Here is a 15,046-nt window from a genome sequence, read left to right as displayed (position 1 = left end):
TACCTGCAACTCTGCATCTCCTCCCGGGGATTCGTCCTGGAGATCGGTGGATTGGAGGTCAAGGCCAGAGACTCGGGTGTCGAACACGGGCAACCGCCCAGTCATCCAGCAGAGACTCGAGAATTGCGGGGGAGGCTGTCGAGAGCCAGGCTTGGCTTTCCAGTCGAGGTGGTCCAGCAAAACGGGCTGGCAACAGGTAGTGCGCAGACCCTTCCCGGACAACGGCGGGCTAGAGCCCGACCGAGCGGCACAACAAAGGGCCGAGCAGCGTCAACGGGGGAGAGAGAGAGAGGGCAGAGCGCACAGGGCGCAGCCGGTGTTCAGGGGCCGAGCAGCGTTGAAGAGAGGGAGAGAGAGACGCACAGAAACTCGCGAGGTGCCGCCATTGCCACGAGGAACGCCGAGAGCGGCGTTGGCAGCAGCGCAGGAGAAGCGCGCGAAACCTACAGGGCGCCGCCATTGCCACGAGAACCGCCGGGAGCGGCGTTGGCAGCAGTGGGGGAGGAAGGAAAGCACGGGAGACGCCATTTTAAGCCATTGGGAGACGCCATTTTAAACCACACCCAAAATGCCGAAGAGTGGCAGTCTCACCGCATTTGACAATGAAGTCAAAGATTGGACTACATATGTCGAACGAATAGAGGTATACTGCAAGGCAAATGAGGTGTCAGATGACAAGAAAGCGTCGGTATTGTTAAATTTAATGGGTGCAAAGACATATGGATTATTATGAAATCTAGTAACCCCAACGAAGCCAATGGAAAAGAGTTTTGAAGGCATAGTAATGATACTACAGGAACATTTAAACCCCACACCGCTGCTGATAGCAGAAAGATTCAAGTTTCACAAACGGAACCAGCATAAGGATGAAAGCAATGCTGATTATTTAACAGAACTGCGCAAACTATCGAAACACTGCCAGTTTGGAGCGGGACTGGCAGATACCTTAAGGGACAAGTTTGTGTGTGGGCTTCAAAGTGAAGGAACCCAGAAACGGCTTTTATCTGAAAAGGACCTTACGCTGGAAAAGGTTTTCAGCATTGCGGTATCATATGAAGCAGCAGTACGGGGCGCTGCAGAGATACAACAGAGACCGCAAGAATATGGCACAAACAAAATGTCATATGGAACAGAGAAGTGCTATCGCTGCGGCAGAACAACACACGACCAGAATGATTGCTGGTTCAAAGACAAAGTGTGCAGACAGTGTGGAAAAGTAGGACACATAGCACGAGTCTGCAGGTCGGGAAAGAAAACCAGCAATAAGAAACCTACCAAAGAAAAGTACAAGAAGGTACATAAGGTGACGGAGAATAGTTCAGACGAACAAAAGAGTGATAACGACTCCGAAAGCAGGGAACTGAGTTGTCTGAAACTACATAATGTGATCACAGCGGAGGATCACCGAACCATTCGGGTCACTCTCAAGATAGCAGGAGTCCAGGTAAAGATGGAATTGGACACAGGATCAGCCCTAACAGTCATAAACCGATGGGACTACGAGCGGCTATTCTCACACATACCCTTGAGAGACACAAAAATTATTTTGAAGACGTACACGGGGCAAAAAGTCTACCCCAAAGAAAAAATAAGGGTGACCGTTATATATAACGGTAAGGAAACACCAAAACTAGACCTGTATGTATTGCAAGATGGAGGACCACCATTACTGGGACGTGAATGGATCCGGAAAATACAACTGGATTGGCATTCCATACAGGCACTGAATGTGGCTGACAAAAAGGATGACGACGTCACACCTGGGCGACTGTCAAAGATCCTAACTGACACGAAAGAAGTGTTCCAGCAAGGACTCAGAACACTAAAAGGCATGACAGCGACGATTAAAATTGAAGAAAACGCAAGCCCAATATTTTTTAAGGACAGACCGGTACCTTATGCGATTCGCCCAGCCGTCGAAGCAGAGCTGGAGAGTCTGGAACGTTCATGTGTACTGTTCAAGGTAGACTGGAGCGAGTGGGCTACACCCATCGTCCCTGTGATGAAAAAGTCATTGAGCAGCACGCCTGGGGAACCAAGGAAGGTTCGCATCTGTGGGGACTTTAAGGTAAAAGTGAACCCGGTCCTTCACACCGTACAATATCCACTTCCGCGGATTGAAGATATTTTCGCCTCGCTATCTGGAGGGAAACGCTTCACTAAGATTGATCTGGCCCAGGCGTATCTGCAAATGGAGGTAGTAGAAGCATCAAAAAAATGCCTCATAATCAACACCCATAAAGGTCTCTACCAATACAACCGGCTGGTATTCGGGGTAGCATCAGCTCCGGCTATTTGGCAGAGGGCAATGGAACAAGTCCTGCAAGGGATCCCAGGGACCCAGTGTTATTTGGACGACATCCTGGTCACGGGCGAAAATGACAGTGATCACCTTGCCAACCTGGAGCAAGTGCTCACTAGATTGCAGGAATATGGGCTCCGAGCTAACCGCCCCAAATGCGAGTTTTTTAGAAAACAGATCTCGTATTGTGGCCACGTTATCGATAAAGAGGGGTTACATAAGTCCCCAGAGAAGATTGAGGCAGTAGTCAAGGCTCCAGCACCAGAAAATGTGTCACAACTGAGGTCGTTCCTCGGGCTGGTGAACTACTACCATAAGTTCTTGCCGAATTTGTCTACAATACTACACCCACTGAACACCCTACTGCAAACTGGGGTGCCATGGAAGTGGAGTGACGAACGTAGACGAGCTTTCCAGAAGAGCAAAACATTAATCACATCGAAAGAGGTATTGGCCCATTACAACCCAGCATTATCAATTCGGTTGGCATGTGATGCGTCACCCTATGGCATTGGAGCGGTGCTGTCGCACAAATTCTCGGACGGCTCAGAGAGGCCAATAGCCTTTGCGTCACGATCACTAACCTCAGCCGAGCGTAACTACACCCAGATTGACAGGGAGGCCCTCAGCCTAGTGTGGGGAGTGAAAAAGTTCAATCACTATCTGCACGGGCAGAAATTCACCTTGCTGACTGATCACCAGCCTCTTGTCTCCATTTTTAATCCAAAGAAGGGCGTTCCGGTGATGACTGCGCAACGACTACAAAGATGGTCACTTTTTCTAGGGGCGCACCACTATGAGATTGAATATAAGGGCAAGAAACAGCATGGAAATGCTGATGGGCTATCATGCCTGCCACTGCCTGCTGCGGAGGAAGCACCAGCAGTGGATCCTGTCGAAATATTCCATTCGACTATAGTTGAATACCTACCGGTAACTAACGTTTGTATCGAAGAGGAAACCCGCAATGACCCGACACTGTCTCGGGTATATGACTTGACGGTGAAGGGATGGCCAGCACATGGCGACTCACTGTTGCCAGCATTCTCGACAAGGAGAGAACAGCTGTCAGTGTGCCGGGGGACCTTGATGTGTGGATCCCGAGTGGTAATTCCACCCAAGTTAAGGGATAGAGTGCTCAATGAGCTTCATGAAGGTCATCTGGGAGGGGTAAAAATGAAAAGCCTAGCCAGGGCTTATGTGTGGTGGCCAGGAATCGATAAACAAATTGAGGACCTGACCAAGAGCTGCTCAGGATGCAAGAAAGTCCAAAATGCACCACCACAGGCCCCTCTACACCCATGGGAGTGGCCCTCATCTCCATGGCAACGGGTGCATATTGATTTTGCTGGTCCATTCATGGACTCAATGTTTTTAATAGCCGTGGATGCGCACTCGAAATGGCCTGAGGTCATCAAAATGTCCACCACCACCACGGAGAAAACTATTGCAGTCCTACGGACCATTTTTGCCAGGAATGGCTTGCCAGAACAGATTTGCTCCGACAACGGACCACAGTTTGTGTCCGAAGAGTTCCGGAGGTTCTTGAAAAAGAATAGGGTAAGGCATTACACACCCGCCCCGTATCATCCAGCCACAAATGGATTGGCTGAGAGGTTCGTACAAACCTTTCAGAAGGCAATAAAGGCTATGTACAATGACAACATTCCGCTGCAGCACAAGGTGGACAATTTCCTGTTCGCCTACCGGAATGCGACACATGCAGTCACCAACCAGGCCCCAGCCATGATGTTCTTTAACTGAAGGTTAAGATCTCGCCTGGATTTGCTCAGACCAAACGTACGAAGAGATGTTGAGAGTAAGCAATTCCAGCACATCCATGAGAAGCTAACAAGGAGCTTCAATGTAGGGCAACCAGTCTTGGCCCGCGACTACCGAACAGAAAAATGGCAGCCAGGAACGATATGCACACGGCAGGGTTCACTAATGTACACAGTGGACGTTGGGGAGAGCATCGTGAGATGCCATGCTGACCAGATCCTAGAGTCACGGGAACAAGTCAACCCCATGCCTCGCCCATACGTACCTTGTGATGAACCCGACGTACAGGTCGCATCTACCCCAGAAACAGTAGCATCGGAAGCTGATGAACCAACCGACGACAGGGGGCCAGAATCGCCTCCGCACCAAGAGCAAGACACTCGGGAAAGGCGCTATCCAGAAAGGATCAGGAAGCCTCCCCAAAGACTGAATATATAAATAGACTATTTTCAGCTAATGTTGCATGTTAAAAGTGTTCATTGTAATTAGTTTGATATTTAATTGTTAAATGAGTGTTATGGTACTGTTAATCTAAAAGGGGAGGAATTGTAATGTATATACCTTTAAGGGGGGAACTATCTTTTACAGCTCATATATACTGCAGTACCGGCAGTGACCATAGCACTGAGTAGTAATCTGTACAGATCAGTTCCCGTGTGAGCCACGTTGAGTAAACACCTGTTGTACCGTTCTCCTGCAGTCTGTGTCTTATTATACACGGACACAACAATCTCAGTCTCCGATTGGGTCAGAGTCCACAGGCCTCACCGCAACAATAAGATGGCCTCATTCTGGTCCTCCCCGCGCCAAATCAGCCGCCAACTTGGACCAGCCACTTTCTGCCTCACTGACGGCTCTCGGTGGCATGCCAGCCACCTTCGGAAGGTGCCAGCACCCCCTGATGCGAGATTATACGGACCTAATCACCAAGCCTTACCCCCAGAGTGGCGGGATGCACATGTGGCTCAGCCAGCCAACCCTCAAGCAGATATTGTGCCTCAGCCTGTTCCTCACCAGTCCCCACTTCGGCCTGCTCTTCACCAGTCCGCACCTCGGCTTGTTCATACACGTTCTCGCCCTGGCCACCTACAGGACTTTGTCACTACATTTCATGTTTGAAATTCTGTGAGGGGGGAGGAAATGTTATGTCTGACATTGGTGATAGGTACTCGATTGCCTTGGCCTGAGCACATGGAGTTTGATAGTGCTATTATCGTTGTATTGTGTCTGACATTGGATATAGGTATTCGATTGCTTTTGCCTGTAGAGTGTGTTTGGATCAGCCATTAAAAGCAACATGAACTGAGCTCTGCTTGCGGCCTCTGGATTATCTTTGCAAACGCAACAGTACTAGTTCAATGTAAGTGTGTTCTTATTTTGGCAAGAAAAATGATTAATACTGGGATTCTGGGAGCAGGAACAAGCTCTCACAGATATGTAACAGACAACAGACAGACACTAAATAGTGCAAATTAACCCTAGATCCACAAGGTGCTCAATCTGTTAAGATTGCAAATCTCAAATGATAATTAACGAGACATAAAGTGAGTGCAAACAATAATGGAATCAACAGAAAAGATTTTAAGCAAAGAATATTATCAGAAGATGGCTTTGATGATGTACCTTAGGTGCTGGAAGAGTTAGATTCTATAGCACCTGTTTGAAAGGCCTGGTCTGCATCAAGATACTTGAATTGTGATTATTAGAGCCGCCAAACATGTCGGCCCATTTGAATGAGACCTTGGTTGGTCACTGTTAGTCATTTGTGCCTAAGTTGGATTTGCTTTCTGAAATAAACATATGAAAGGTTATGCTCGGCACATGTGAACTGGAAGGTTTTCAGAGCTGGTAGATGTAGAATCAATCAAATGGTTTTTATTGGAGATTATTTTGGAGAATTGTCTCTAAAGCAGAGAAGGTGCTGAGAATGAAAGATGGAAGGCTAAGCAAGGTTAAATACTTAACCTAGCAGAATTAAACTTGTAAAGTGCATTGCACATTTCATTTAATTGTTCATGTCTTTGAGCATTGGAGTAAAATAACAGTATCACAATCCAGAGAAAGACATGCACACAGATTTAATTAATATTGAACAAGAAGACAACTGACAAAGGAAGGCAATAATGGCAATTTGCTATGGACATCCCCAGAGATGAAGCTGAGTAACCCAGAGGAAGTAATAATATCCATTCACTAAATACTGCGCTAATAGACAGCCTAAGCTGTAAGCCTGTGAGTATATCACAGGAGAGCCTTAATATACAAAGCTTGGCGTTCATCAGTGATGTGTTGAATACAAACTGTAAGTGTAACATTGTCAAGCCATGCTGTAATCTTAGAAATTAAACATGACTTTGTTAAGCTATAAACAAGAGAACCCAGCGAGCTAAGACATTATGATTCACGTTATTCATAATTGTGCATATAATTACCTAGTCACTTTCATCAATCTTGTTAAATAAATTAGTATTACAAAAATCATCTTCGTGACTGTCCTCTTTGAAGCCTCTGTCAAAAGAAGTTAACTAATTTCACTCAGTGTCGTACTGTGATGTCATGGTGACTGGATTGGGTGCTGTAAGATGGCTCAAAGGGTCGCTAGTTAAAGAATGTTATGAACAGTAGAAGTAAATGGTAGATTGCAGTCAACTTTCTATGTACATGTGTTAGGAAAAAGGGCGAAGATTGGCCCACCACCCTTTAGTATACATAGCTAGATATTACAAATTCACATAATGCAGTAGAATTTAGTATTAGTTCTAATTCAACACTGAATTCTGAATAACCATGTTATGCAGCCTGTCCATTAACAATTCTCTCCCATCATTTGGAAATGTGCCTGCAGATACATTCCCCCTCATTTTCCTGCAGGACACGGAGTTCTAGCTAGCAGTGATTTTCGTAACACAGACACACGCACACACCAGCACCACTGCATCTTATGACTGGACATGTTAGGAGTGTGCCATCCAGTTTTGCATCCAATTACTTTGCAGATTTGGCAGCCTTCGCTCTGGTTGAACAAGTGACTTGCATGTGGACTATGACACGTCAACGTTTTTCATTGCACAAATATTTGAACATGTCAGAGGTTACTCTGTTTGGTGGGTGGTGAGTATTTGGTGAATAGAGAGTCCACAGCAGTCATAACTCTGCCCCATCAGTTAGAAATTTAACTATCGCCAGCCTTCCCACACTGCTAATGGAAGATTCTGAGCTGTATCTGGGGAAGTTGTCTGATCTTCTGCCCCTCCCCCCAATGAATTATATCAGGACATAAATCTCTCTTCCAGCTTCATTTCCATTTTTATTTTACTGAATGGAAAATAGTGGGAGGACAGATCACTCCTGAATTCCCAACTCATGCTCCCGACAGGTGAAGCTCCATGTGGGAAGGAAGAATTTGTAAAATTATTCTATAAAGTATAAATGAGGAAATATGTAGAAAGCCCTCTATTTGAAAACGAACTTGAATACTCATTATAACAAATACCATGTTAAATATGTATTCTATGAAATGGCTGCTGATTGTACAATATTAACTGGCTGTTTACTGACGTCTTCAGTTTGATTTTAGCGGTTGGTGTTGTAATTGTCATGATGCAGGATCCCTAGTCCACAGGATTCTAAGCCCACAGAGAAGTGCTCCACAGAAAAAGGGATTGGCCTTTAACCTCTTCCCCAAGACTGCACCAGGGGGCAATGTGCCTTTAAGGCATCATTTTATACAATGTGGCCTGTTGTGGCAGGTGCAGCAGGCGGTTAAGAAGGCAAATGGTATGTTGGCCTTCGTAGCAAGAGGGTTCGAGTACAGGAACAAGGATGTCTTGCTACAGTTGTACAGGGCCTTGGTGAGACCGCACCTTGAGTATTGTGTGCAGTTTTGGTCGCCTTACCTGAGGAAGGACGTCCTTGCCATGGAAGGAGTGCAGCAAAGATTCACCAGGCTGATACCTGGGATGGCAGGAATGACGTATGAGGAGAGATTGTGTCAATTGGGCTTATACTCACTGGAGTTTAGAAGATTGAGAGGGGATCTCATTGAAACCTATAAAATTCTGTCAGGCCTGGACAGACTAGATGCAGGAAGGATGTTTCTGATGGCCGGGGAGTCCAGAACCAGGGGTCATAGTCTAAGGATAAGGGGTAAGCCATTTAGGACTGAAATGAGGAGGAATTTCTTCACCCAGAGAGTGGTGAACCTGTGGAATTCCCTGCCACAGAGGGCAGTGGCGGCCAGTTCATTAAATATATTCAAGAAAGAGTTGGATATATTTCTTAAGGCTAAAGGGATCAAGGGATATGGGGAGAAGGCAGGGACAGGGTACTGAATTTGGATGATCAGCCATGATCTCATTGAATGACGGAGCAGGCTCGAAGGGCCGAATCCTGCTCCTATCTTCTATGTTTCTATGTTAAGGCTCTAACTTGTTCCCTACACATTGAGCTGTCATTAGGAACATCATATATTTAGTGAAGAGAAAAGCATTGATCACAGAACTTGAAATAGTTTTTTTATTTACTGATACCAAACATGATAACTTCAAAAACAATGAATTCACATTTCATGAGTTTATATAATCAGACAACTCATCAGGACAGAGATACGGAGGACATGCGGCCTGTGTAGTACAGTACATATGGACAATACTTTCTATATTGGGCCTGAAGGGCCTGTTGTTCAGGAGCAGCAGCTACATTTGTCGGAGGTTTTCCCTTTACACACACAGCCATTGGCGCAGTTCGTGCATCCTGCAGGACAGCAAGAGCAGCAACCTGAGAGAGGAGAGGGCAAAGGCAGAAATCAGGAACAATGAATGAGTTCAGTGAAACAGCCCCAGACCCTCCCATTACAGCACTCAGCTCATAAGAACATAAGAACATAAGAAATAGGAGCAGGAGTAGGCCAATCGGCCCCTCGAGCCTGCTCCGCCATTCAATAAGATCATGGCTGATCTGATCCTAACCGCCAATCTACTATCACAGAACCATCTCCTGCATCTAACAGAATTAGACACACGAAATAGGAGCAGGAGCAGGCTACACGGCCCCTGGGCCCGCTCCGCTACCCACAGGGCCATGACCGATCCGAACCTAGACTCATGTCCAAATTCCTGCCCGCTCCCCGTAACCCTTAATTCCCTTTACTTCTAGGAAACTGTCTATTTCTGTTTTAAATTTATCCTCCCTAATAAACGAATCTGTGCCGTATCTCCAAGTAACCCGTCTGAAGATGCCCCACCTCAGGACACTATGTGAGAGGGTTTGGGTGAATATCTTACTCTCAGTATCTCTCCAAACCTATTTCCAGTGATAAGTCTATAAAATCATCTCTTTCCGATGTCACTCTAAACCCCTTCTTTAAGCAGCAGTGTTACCACCTCGAGTCTCTTTAGGTTGAACAATCTGATGGGAATTAAATCAGGTGAAATCATGGACCTTGTACTTTTCTATTCTGGTCCTCTCTCAGTTCTGCCCAGAATTATCCGTCACATAAATACAATGTGAGGAGCTGTAAACAGTCCCACCGTTACTCACTTTTCTGGCAGCGTCCAGCTTTGCTGGTGGGACATCGGCAGTCGGAGCACCTGCAGGTTTGTTCACAGCAGCAGGATCCTGAAAACAGGAAAAACAAAGACATTGAGTTACGGTTCAAACCCGGAGAAATGCCCCGGTGAGGAGGAGCCCCGGCTCTTTGTCCCATTCTGTTCTGCAGTTACTTTAATAAAGAGCCTGCCCTCCAATCCTGCTCCACCTCAGTGAGACTGAGCCGGGACACTGTGCTGAAAGGACTGCACTAGTCGCCACTCACCATCCAGGCAGACACAGGGCTTCGAGTCAGACATTTCACTAACTTCTTCTTCAGCTTCCAGCCCTCACCCAATCAGCGCTTCTCGATCTGGTGCCCTTTGCTGAATCGGAGCCGAGTTTTATGGGGTTGTGATCGGTGCGGAACCGGCTGCAAAACTGGGGAAGGGGCGGGTCGGTCCGGGCAGAATGCACCCGGGGCACTGAAGTGAGTCAGCGGCTGAAGGTTTGAATTGCACCCGTCTCCTTCACTCACAACACGGCCCCAAAAGATTTCTTAATAACAGCAATTTAGATCAGGTCATTTCTGATTCTAATTATTTACAGGGTGACTAAAAACAAACTCCAGTGTAGTTCAGTCTTTAAACAGCCAGGAAGTGCACACGGTTCAAAGGTCACCTGTGCTCCCGGCTCCTCACACTGACCAGACAACTGGGCAATTCTCACCTCTCCAGACACTGTGGCTTTGAATCGTGCTGCACTGAAAGCACTTTATTAATGGAATCTCTCGTAGATATTGGGGCAAGTGGGAAACTCTCTGGTACACAGGATCTGGGCGAGCAATCAGAAACACAAAAACTAACAAATATCTAGAGTGAAATCGGTCAATAAACTTCAAATAGAACGTGCAGTCCTGGCCTCCCCCAGACCGTGGGTGTGAAACGTGTTGCAGACGCTCAGACACCCGGCGATTCAACGGGAAATGTTGGGAAATTGCTGTTATTGAGAAATCTTTTGGGGCCGTGTTGTGAGTGAAGGAGACGGGTGCAATTCAAACCTTCAGCCGCTGACTCACTTCGGTGCCCCGGGTGCATTCTGCCCGGACCGACCCGCCCCTTTCCGGTTTTGCAGCCGGTTCCCCACCGATCACAACCCCATAAAACTCGGCTCCGATTCCGCAAAGGGCACCAGATCGAGAAGCGCTGATTGGGTGAGGGCTGGAAGCTGAAGAAGAAGTTAGTGAAATGTCTGACTCGAAGCCCTGTGTCTGCCTGGATGGTGAGTGGCGACTAGTGCAGTCCTTTCAGCACAGTGTCCCGGCTCAGTCTCACTGAGGTGGAGCAGGATTGGAGGGCAGGCTCTTTATTAAAGTAACTGCAGAACAGAATGGGACAAAGAGCCGGGCTCCTCCACACCGGGGCATTTCTCCGGGTTTGAACATTAACTCAATGTTTTTGTTTTTCCTGTTTCCAGGATCCTGCTCCTGTGAACAAACCTGCAGGTGCTCCGACTGCCGATGTCCCACCAGCAAAGCTGGACGCTGCCAGAAAAGTGAGTAACTGTGGGACTGTTTACAGCTCCTCACATTGTATTTCTGTGACGGATAGTTCTGGGCAGAACTCAGAGAGGACCAGAATAGAAAAGTACAAGGTCCCCGGGCTTTCACTCCAATCAGTTTGGAACCAGTGTCGGGACTTAACTTAAACCTAACCCTAACTCTGACCCTAATCCCAAGTCTAACCAGCAAGACTCTGATCCTAATCCTAAAATACCCCAACCCAAAATAATCAACCCTCGTCCTAATCCTGCCCCTAAACCCGAACCAGATTTACCCTATTTCCAGGATTCAGACCTTGCCTCCAATCCCAACACCTAATACTTAAATCAACCCAGGAAACTCAAATAAACGGCACCCGCTGAGCAAAGACCCTAATGTCGGGACCATAATCTGCTGGGAAATGCTCACTGACCAGATGGAGTGAGTCCGGTGGGTTGGTGCTCCGATCTTCAGGCTGCTCCAATTGGCGGGACTGTAACTGTGATGCTCCGTATCGCCACCTATTGAACTAAATTAATCATTAATGTCACCATTTCGCTTATCAGATAGGACAGAACTTCTTCACCGAAAAAAGTTTAGTCTACTGCTGCTACATTGCTGTGGATGCTATTTTTTACCCAGGATTTACAGCAGTAACCGCAGCTTGCATTTATGCAGCATCTCTTAATGTAGAAACACATCTCAAGGTGTTTCACAGAGGAGCAAATGGGAGCGCATCCTGAACAGGGGAACAGCAGCGTTTAATCGAGCTCACAGCAATGGAATCCCAGCCCCTGAAACATCCACATGTGAAACTAGCTGGTGGGAAGTTCTATGTAAATAAAGAAAACTACGATGGTCTGAGGAGCGAGTTGGGTAGGATTGAGTGGGGAATGGCACTCAAAAGGTTGACGGTGGATAGGCAATGGCAAACATTCAAAGACCGAATGGATGAGCTACAGAATTTGTTCATCCCAGTTTGGCATAAAAATAAAACAAAAAAGGTGACTCAACCATGGCTAACAAGGGAAATTAGGGATAGCATAAGATCCAAGGAGAGGACATATAAATTGGCTAGAAAAAGCAATAATCCTGAGGATTGGGAGCAGTTTAGGAGTCAACAAAGGAGGACAAAGGGATTAATTAAGAAAGGGAAAATAGAATATGAGAGTAAGCTAGCAGGGAACATAAAAACTGACTGTGAAAGCTTTTATAGATATGTGAAGAGAAAAAGATTGGTGAAGTCAAGCGTAGGTCCCTAACAGTCAGAATCAGGGGAATTTATAATGGGAAACAAGGAAATGGCAGACCAACTAAATACATACTTTGGTTCTGTCCTCACAAAGGAGGACACAAATAACCTCCCAGAGATGCTGGGGAACATAGGGTCTGATGAAAGAGAGGAACTGAAAGAAATCAGTATTTGTAGGAAAATGGTGTTAGGAAAATTGATGGGACTGAAGGCCGATAAATCCCCAGGGCCTGATGGTCTACATCCCAGGGTACTTAAGGAAGTGGCACTAGAGATAGTCGATGCATTACTGGTCATCTTCCAGAACTCGATAGACTCTGGAACGGTACCCATGGATTGGAGGGTAGCTAATGTTACCCCACTATTCAAAAAAGGTGGTCGAGAAAAAGCGGGGAATTATAGACTGGTAAGCCTGACATTGGTAGTGGGGAAAATGCTAGAGTCTATTATAGAAGATGTAATAGCAGAGCACTTGGAAAGCAGTGACAGGATCGGACAAAGTCAACATGGATTTACAAAAGGTAAATCATGCTTGACTAATCTACTGGAATTTTTTGAGGATGTAACTGGTAAAATAGATAAGGGAGAACCAGTGGATGTGATGTATTTGGACTTTCAGAAGGCTTTCGATAAGGTCCCTCATAAGAGATTAGCGTGCAAAATTAAGGCACATGGGATTGGGGGCAAGGTATTGACTTGGATAGAGAACTGGTTGGCGGACAGAAAGCAAAGAGTTGGAATAAACGGGTTGTTTTCTGAGTGACAGGCAGTGACTAGTGGGGTACTGCAAGGATCGGTCCTAGGACCCCAGCTGTTCACAATATATATATTAATGATCTGGACGAGGGAATTGGATGTAATATCTCCAAATTTGCAGATGACACAAAGCTGGGCGGGAGGGTAAGCTGCGAGGAGGATGTCGGGAAACTCCAGTACGATTTGGACAGGTTGGGTGATTGGGCAGAAACATGGCAAATGCACTATAATGTGGATAAATGTGAGGTTATCCACTTTGGTGGCAAAAACAGGAAGGCAGATTATTATTTGAATGGCAATAGATTGGGAGAAGGGGAAGTGCAAAGAGACCTGGGTGTCCTTGTGCACCAGTCGCTGAAGGTAAGCATGCAGGTGCAGCAGGCGGTTAAGAAGGCAAATGGTATGTTGGCTTTTGTAGCAAGAGGGTTCGAGTACAGGAACAAGGATGTCTTGCTACAGTTGTACAGGGCCTTGGTGAGACCGCACCTTGAGTATTGTGTGCAGTTTTGGTCACCTTACCTGAGGAAGGACGTTCTTGCCATGGAGGGAGTGCAGCGAAGATTCACCAGGCTGATACCTGGGATGGCAGGAATGACGTATGAGGAGAGATTGTGTCGATTAGGCTTATACTCACTGGAGTTTAGAAGATTGAGAGGGGATCTCATCGAAACCTATAAAATTCTGTCAGGTCTGGACAGACTAGATGCAGGAAGGATGTTTCTGATGGCCGGGGAGTCCAGACCCAGGGGTCATAGTCTAAGGATAAGGGGTAAGCCATTTAGGACTGAAATGAGGAGGAATTTCTTCACCCAGAGAGTGGTGAACCTGTGGAATTCTCTGCCACAGAGGGCGGTGGAGGCTAGTTCATTAAATATATTCAAGAAAGAGTTGGATATATTTCTTGAGGCTAAAGGGATCAAGGGATATGGGGAAAAGGCAGGGACAGGGTACTGAATTTGGATGATCAGCCATGATCACATTGAATGGCGGAGCAGGCTCGAAGGGCCGAATGGCCTACTCCTGCTCCTATCTTCTATGTTTCTATGTTTACCCTGAAGAGCTGATCTCTGAACAGTGGGTGAGACAGACTGATGAGATCACAAGCTCCCAAATCTTACCCCCAATGCAGCAGCTGACAGACTGACAGGCAGGGCTTCTGAGGCGGGGCATCTTCAGACGGGTTACTTGGAGATATGGCACAGATTAGTTTATTAGGGAGGAGCTGAGTGCTGCAATGGGAGGGTCTGGGGCTGTTTCACTGAACTCATTCATTGTTCCTGATTTCTGCCTTTGCCCTCTCCTCTCTCAGGTTGCTGCTCTTGCTGTCCTGCAGGATGCACGAACTGCGCCAATGGCTGTGTGTGTAAAGGGAAAACCTCCGGCAAATGTAGCTGCTGCTCCTGAACAACAGGCCCTTCAGGCCCAATATAGAAAGTATTGTCAATATGTACTGTATTACACAAGCCGCATGTCCTCAGTATCTCTGTCCTGATGATTTTTAATATATACGAGGATAAAGGGAATCATTGTGATCTGTAAAAGCTTGCTTCCAGAAAATGTGGTTATCACATTGGAAAATAAAAAATCTGTTCATCTAAAACTTTTGCTTGTTTTTCCTGAACATACACATTCTTCCCCTCAGTACATCCTGATTCTATTAGAGTCATACAGGTCTTCAAATAATGAAATCACAATTGACTACACCTGAAAATACCCACCAGTGTCTGCATACAGAAAAGACAACTTCACCTTTTAGGTGTTTATCTTAAATTTTCAATTTGCTTAAAGGGTAATCAAACATTTCAGTAAGGTTGGGGGCTCCAATCACAGACAGGGAGTTTAATGGGTTGCGTAACTTGCTAACTGCTTAGTAGAAAATTTTCTAGAT

The 15,046-nt window shown here is 46.3% G+C and overlaps 2 protein-coding genes across 2 annotated transcripts; one reads left to right on the top strand and one right to left on the bottom strand.

Annotated features, from left to right (window-relative positions):
- Positions 1-8,585: 8,585 nt before the first annotated feature.
- Positions 8,586-10,107, bottom strand: LOC147116357 (metallothionein-like). The gene is made up of 3 exons (XM_085991212.1): positions 9,897-10,107; positions 9,623-9,700; positions 8,586-8,860 (listed from the first exon to the last, which is right to left on the bottom strand). Exons 1-3 carry the CDS (start codon positions 9,928-9,930, stop codon positions 8,766-8,768), a joined length of 207 nt encoding a protein of 68 aa, XP_085847338.1. The 5' UTR covers positions 9,931-10,107; the 3' UTR covers positions 8,586-8,765.
- Positions 10,108-10,758: 651 nt separating this feature from the next.
- On the top strand, positions 10,759-14,758 carry LOC147116356 (metallothionein-like). The gene is made up of 3 exons (XM_085991213.1): positions 10,759-10,891; positions 11,087-11,164; positions 14,468-14,758. Exons 1-3 carry the CDS (start codon positions 10,858-10,860, stop codon positions 14,560-14,562), a joined length of 207 nt encoding a protein of 68 aa, XP_085847339.1. The 5' UTR covers positions 10,759-10,857; the 3' UTR covers positions 14,563-14,758.
- Positions 14,759-15,046: the final 288 nt, after the last annotated feature.

The sequence above is a fragment of the Somniosus microcephalus genome, chromosome 6 (genome assembly GCF_052327205.1).
Source record: "Somniosus microcephalus isolate GS21.2 chromosome 6, FLI_Smic_1.0, whole genome shotgun sequence".
Classification (NCBI taxonomy): Eukaryota; Metazoa; Chordata; class Chondrichthyes; order Squaliformes; family Somniosidae; genus Somniosus; species Somniosus microcephalus.
This window is presented reverse-complemented; position numbering and strand designations above follow the sequence as displayed.

Coding starts and splice junctions, on each gene's coding strand:
- LOC147116357 (XM_085991212.1), bottom strand. CDS start 9,930: ATGTCTGACTCGAAGCCCTGTGTCTGCCTGGATG. Junction 9,701..9,896: donor GCCCTGTGTCTGCCTGGATG/GTGAGTGGCGAC, acceptor TCCTGTTTTCAG/GATCCTGCTGCTGTGAACAA. Junction 8,861..9,622: donor AGCTGGACGCTGCCAGAAAA/GTGAGTAACGGT, acceptor CTCCTCTCTCAG/GTTGCTGCTCTTGCTGTCCT.
- LOC147116356 (XM_085991213.1), top strand. CDS start 10,858: ATGTCTGACTCGAAGCCCTGTGTCTGCCTGGATG. Junction 10,892..11,086: donor GCCCTGTGTCTGCCTGGATG/GTGAGTGGCGAC, acceptor TCCTGTTTCCAG/GATCCTGCTCCTGTGAACAA. Junction 11,165..14,467: donor AGCTGGACGCTGCCAGAAAA/GTGAGTAACTGT, acceptor CTCCTCTCTCAG/GTTGCTGCTCTTGCTGTCCT.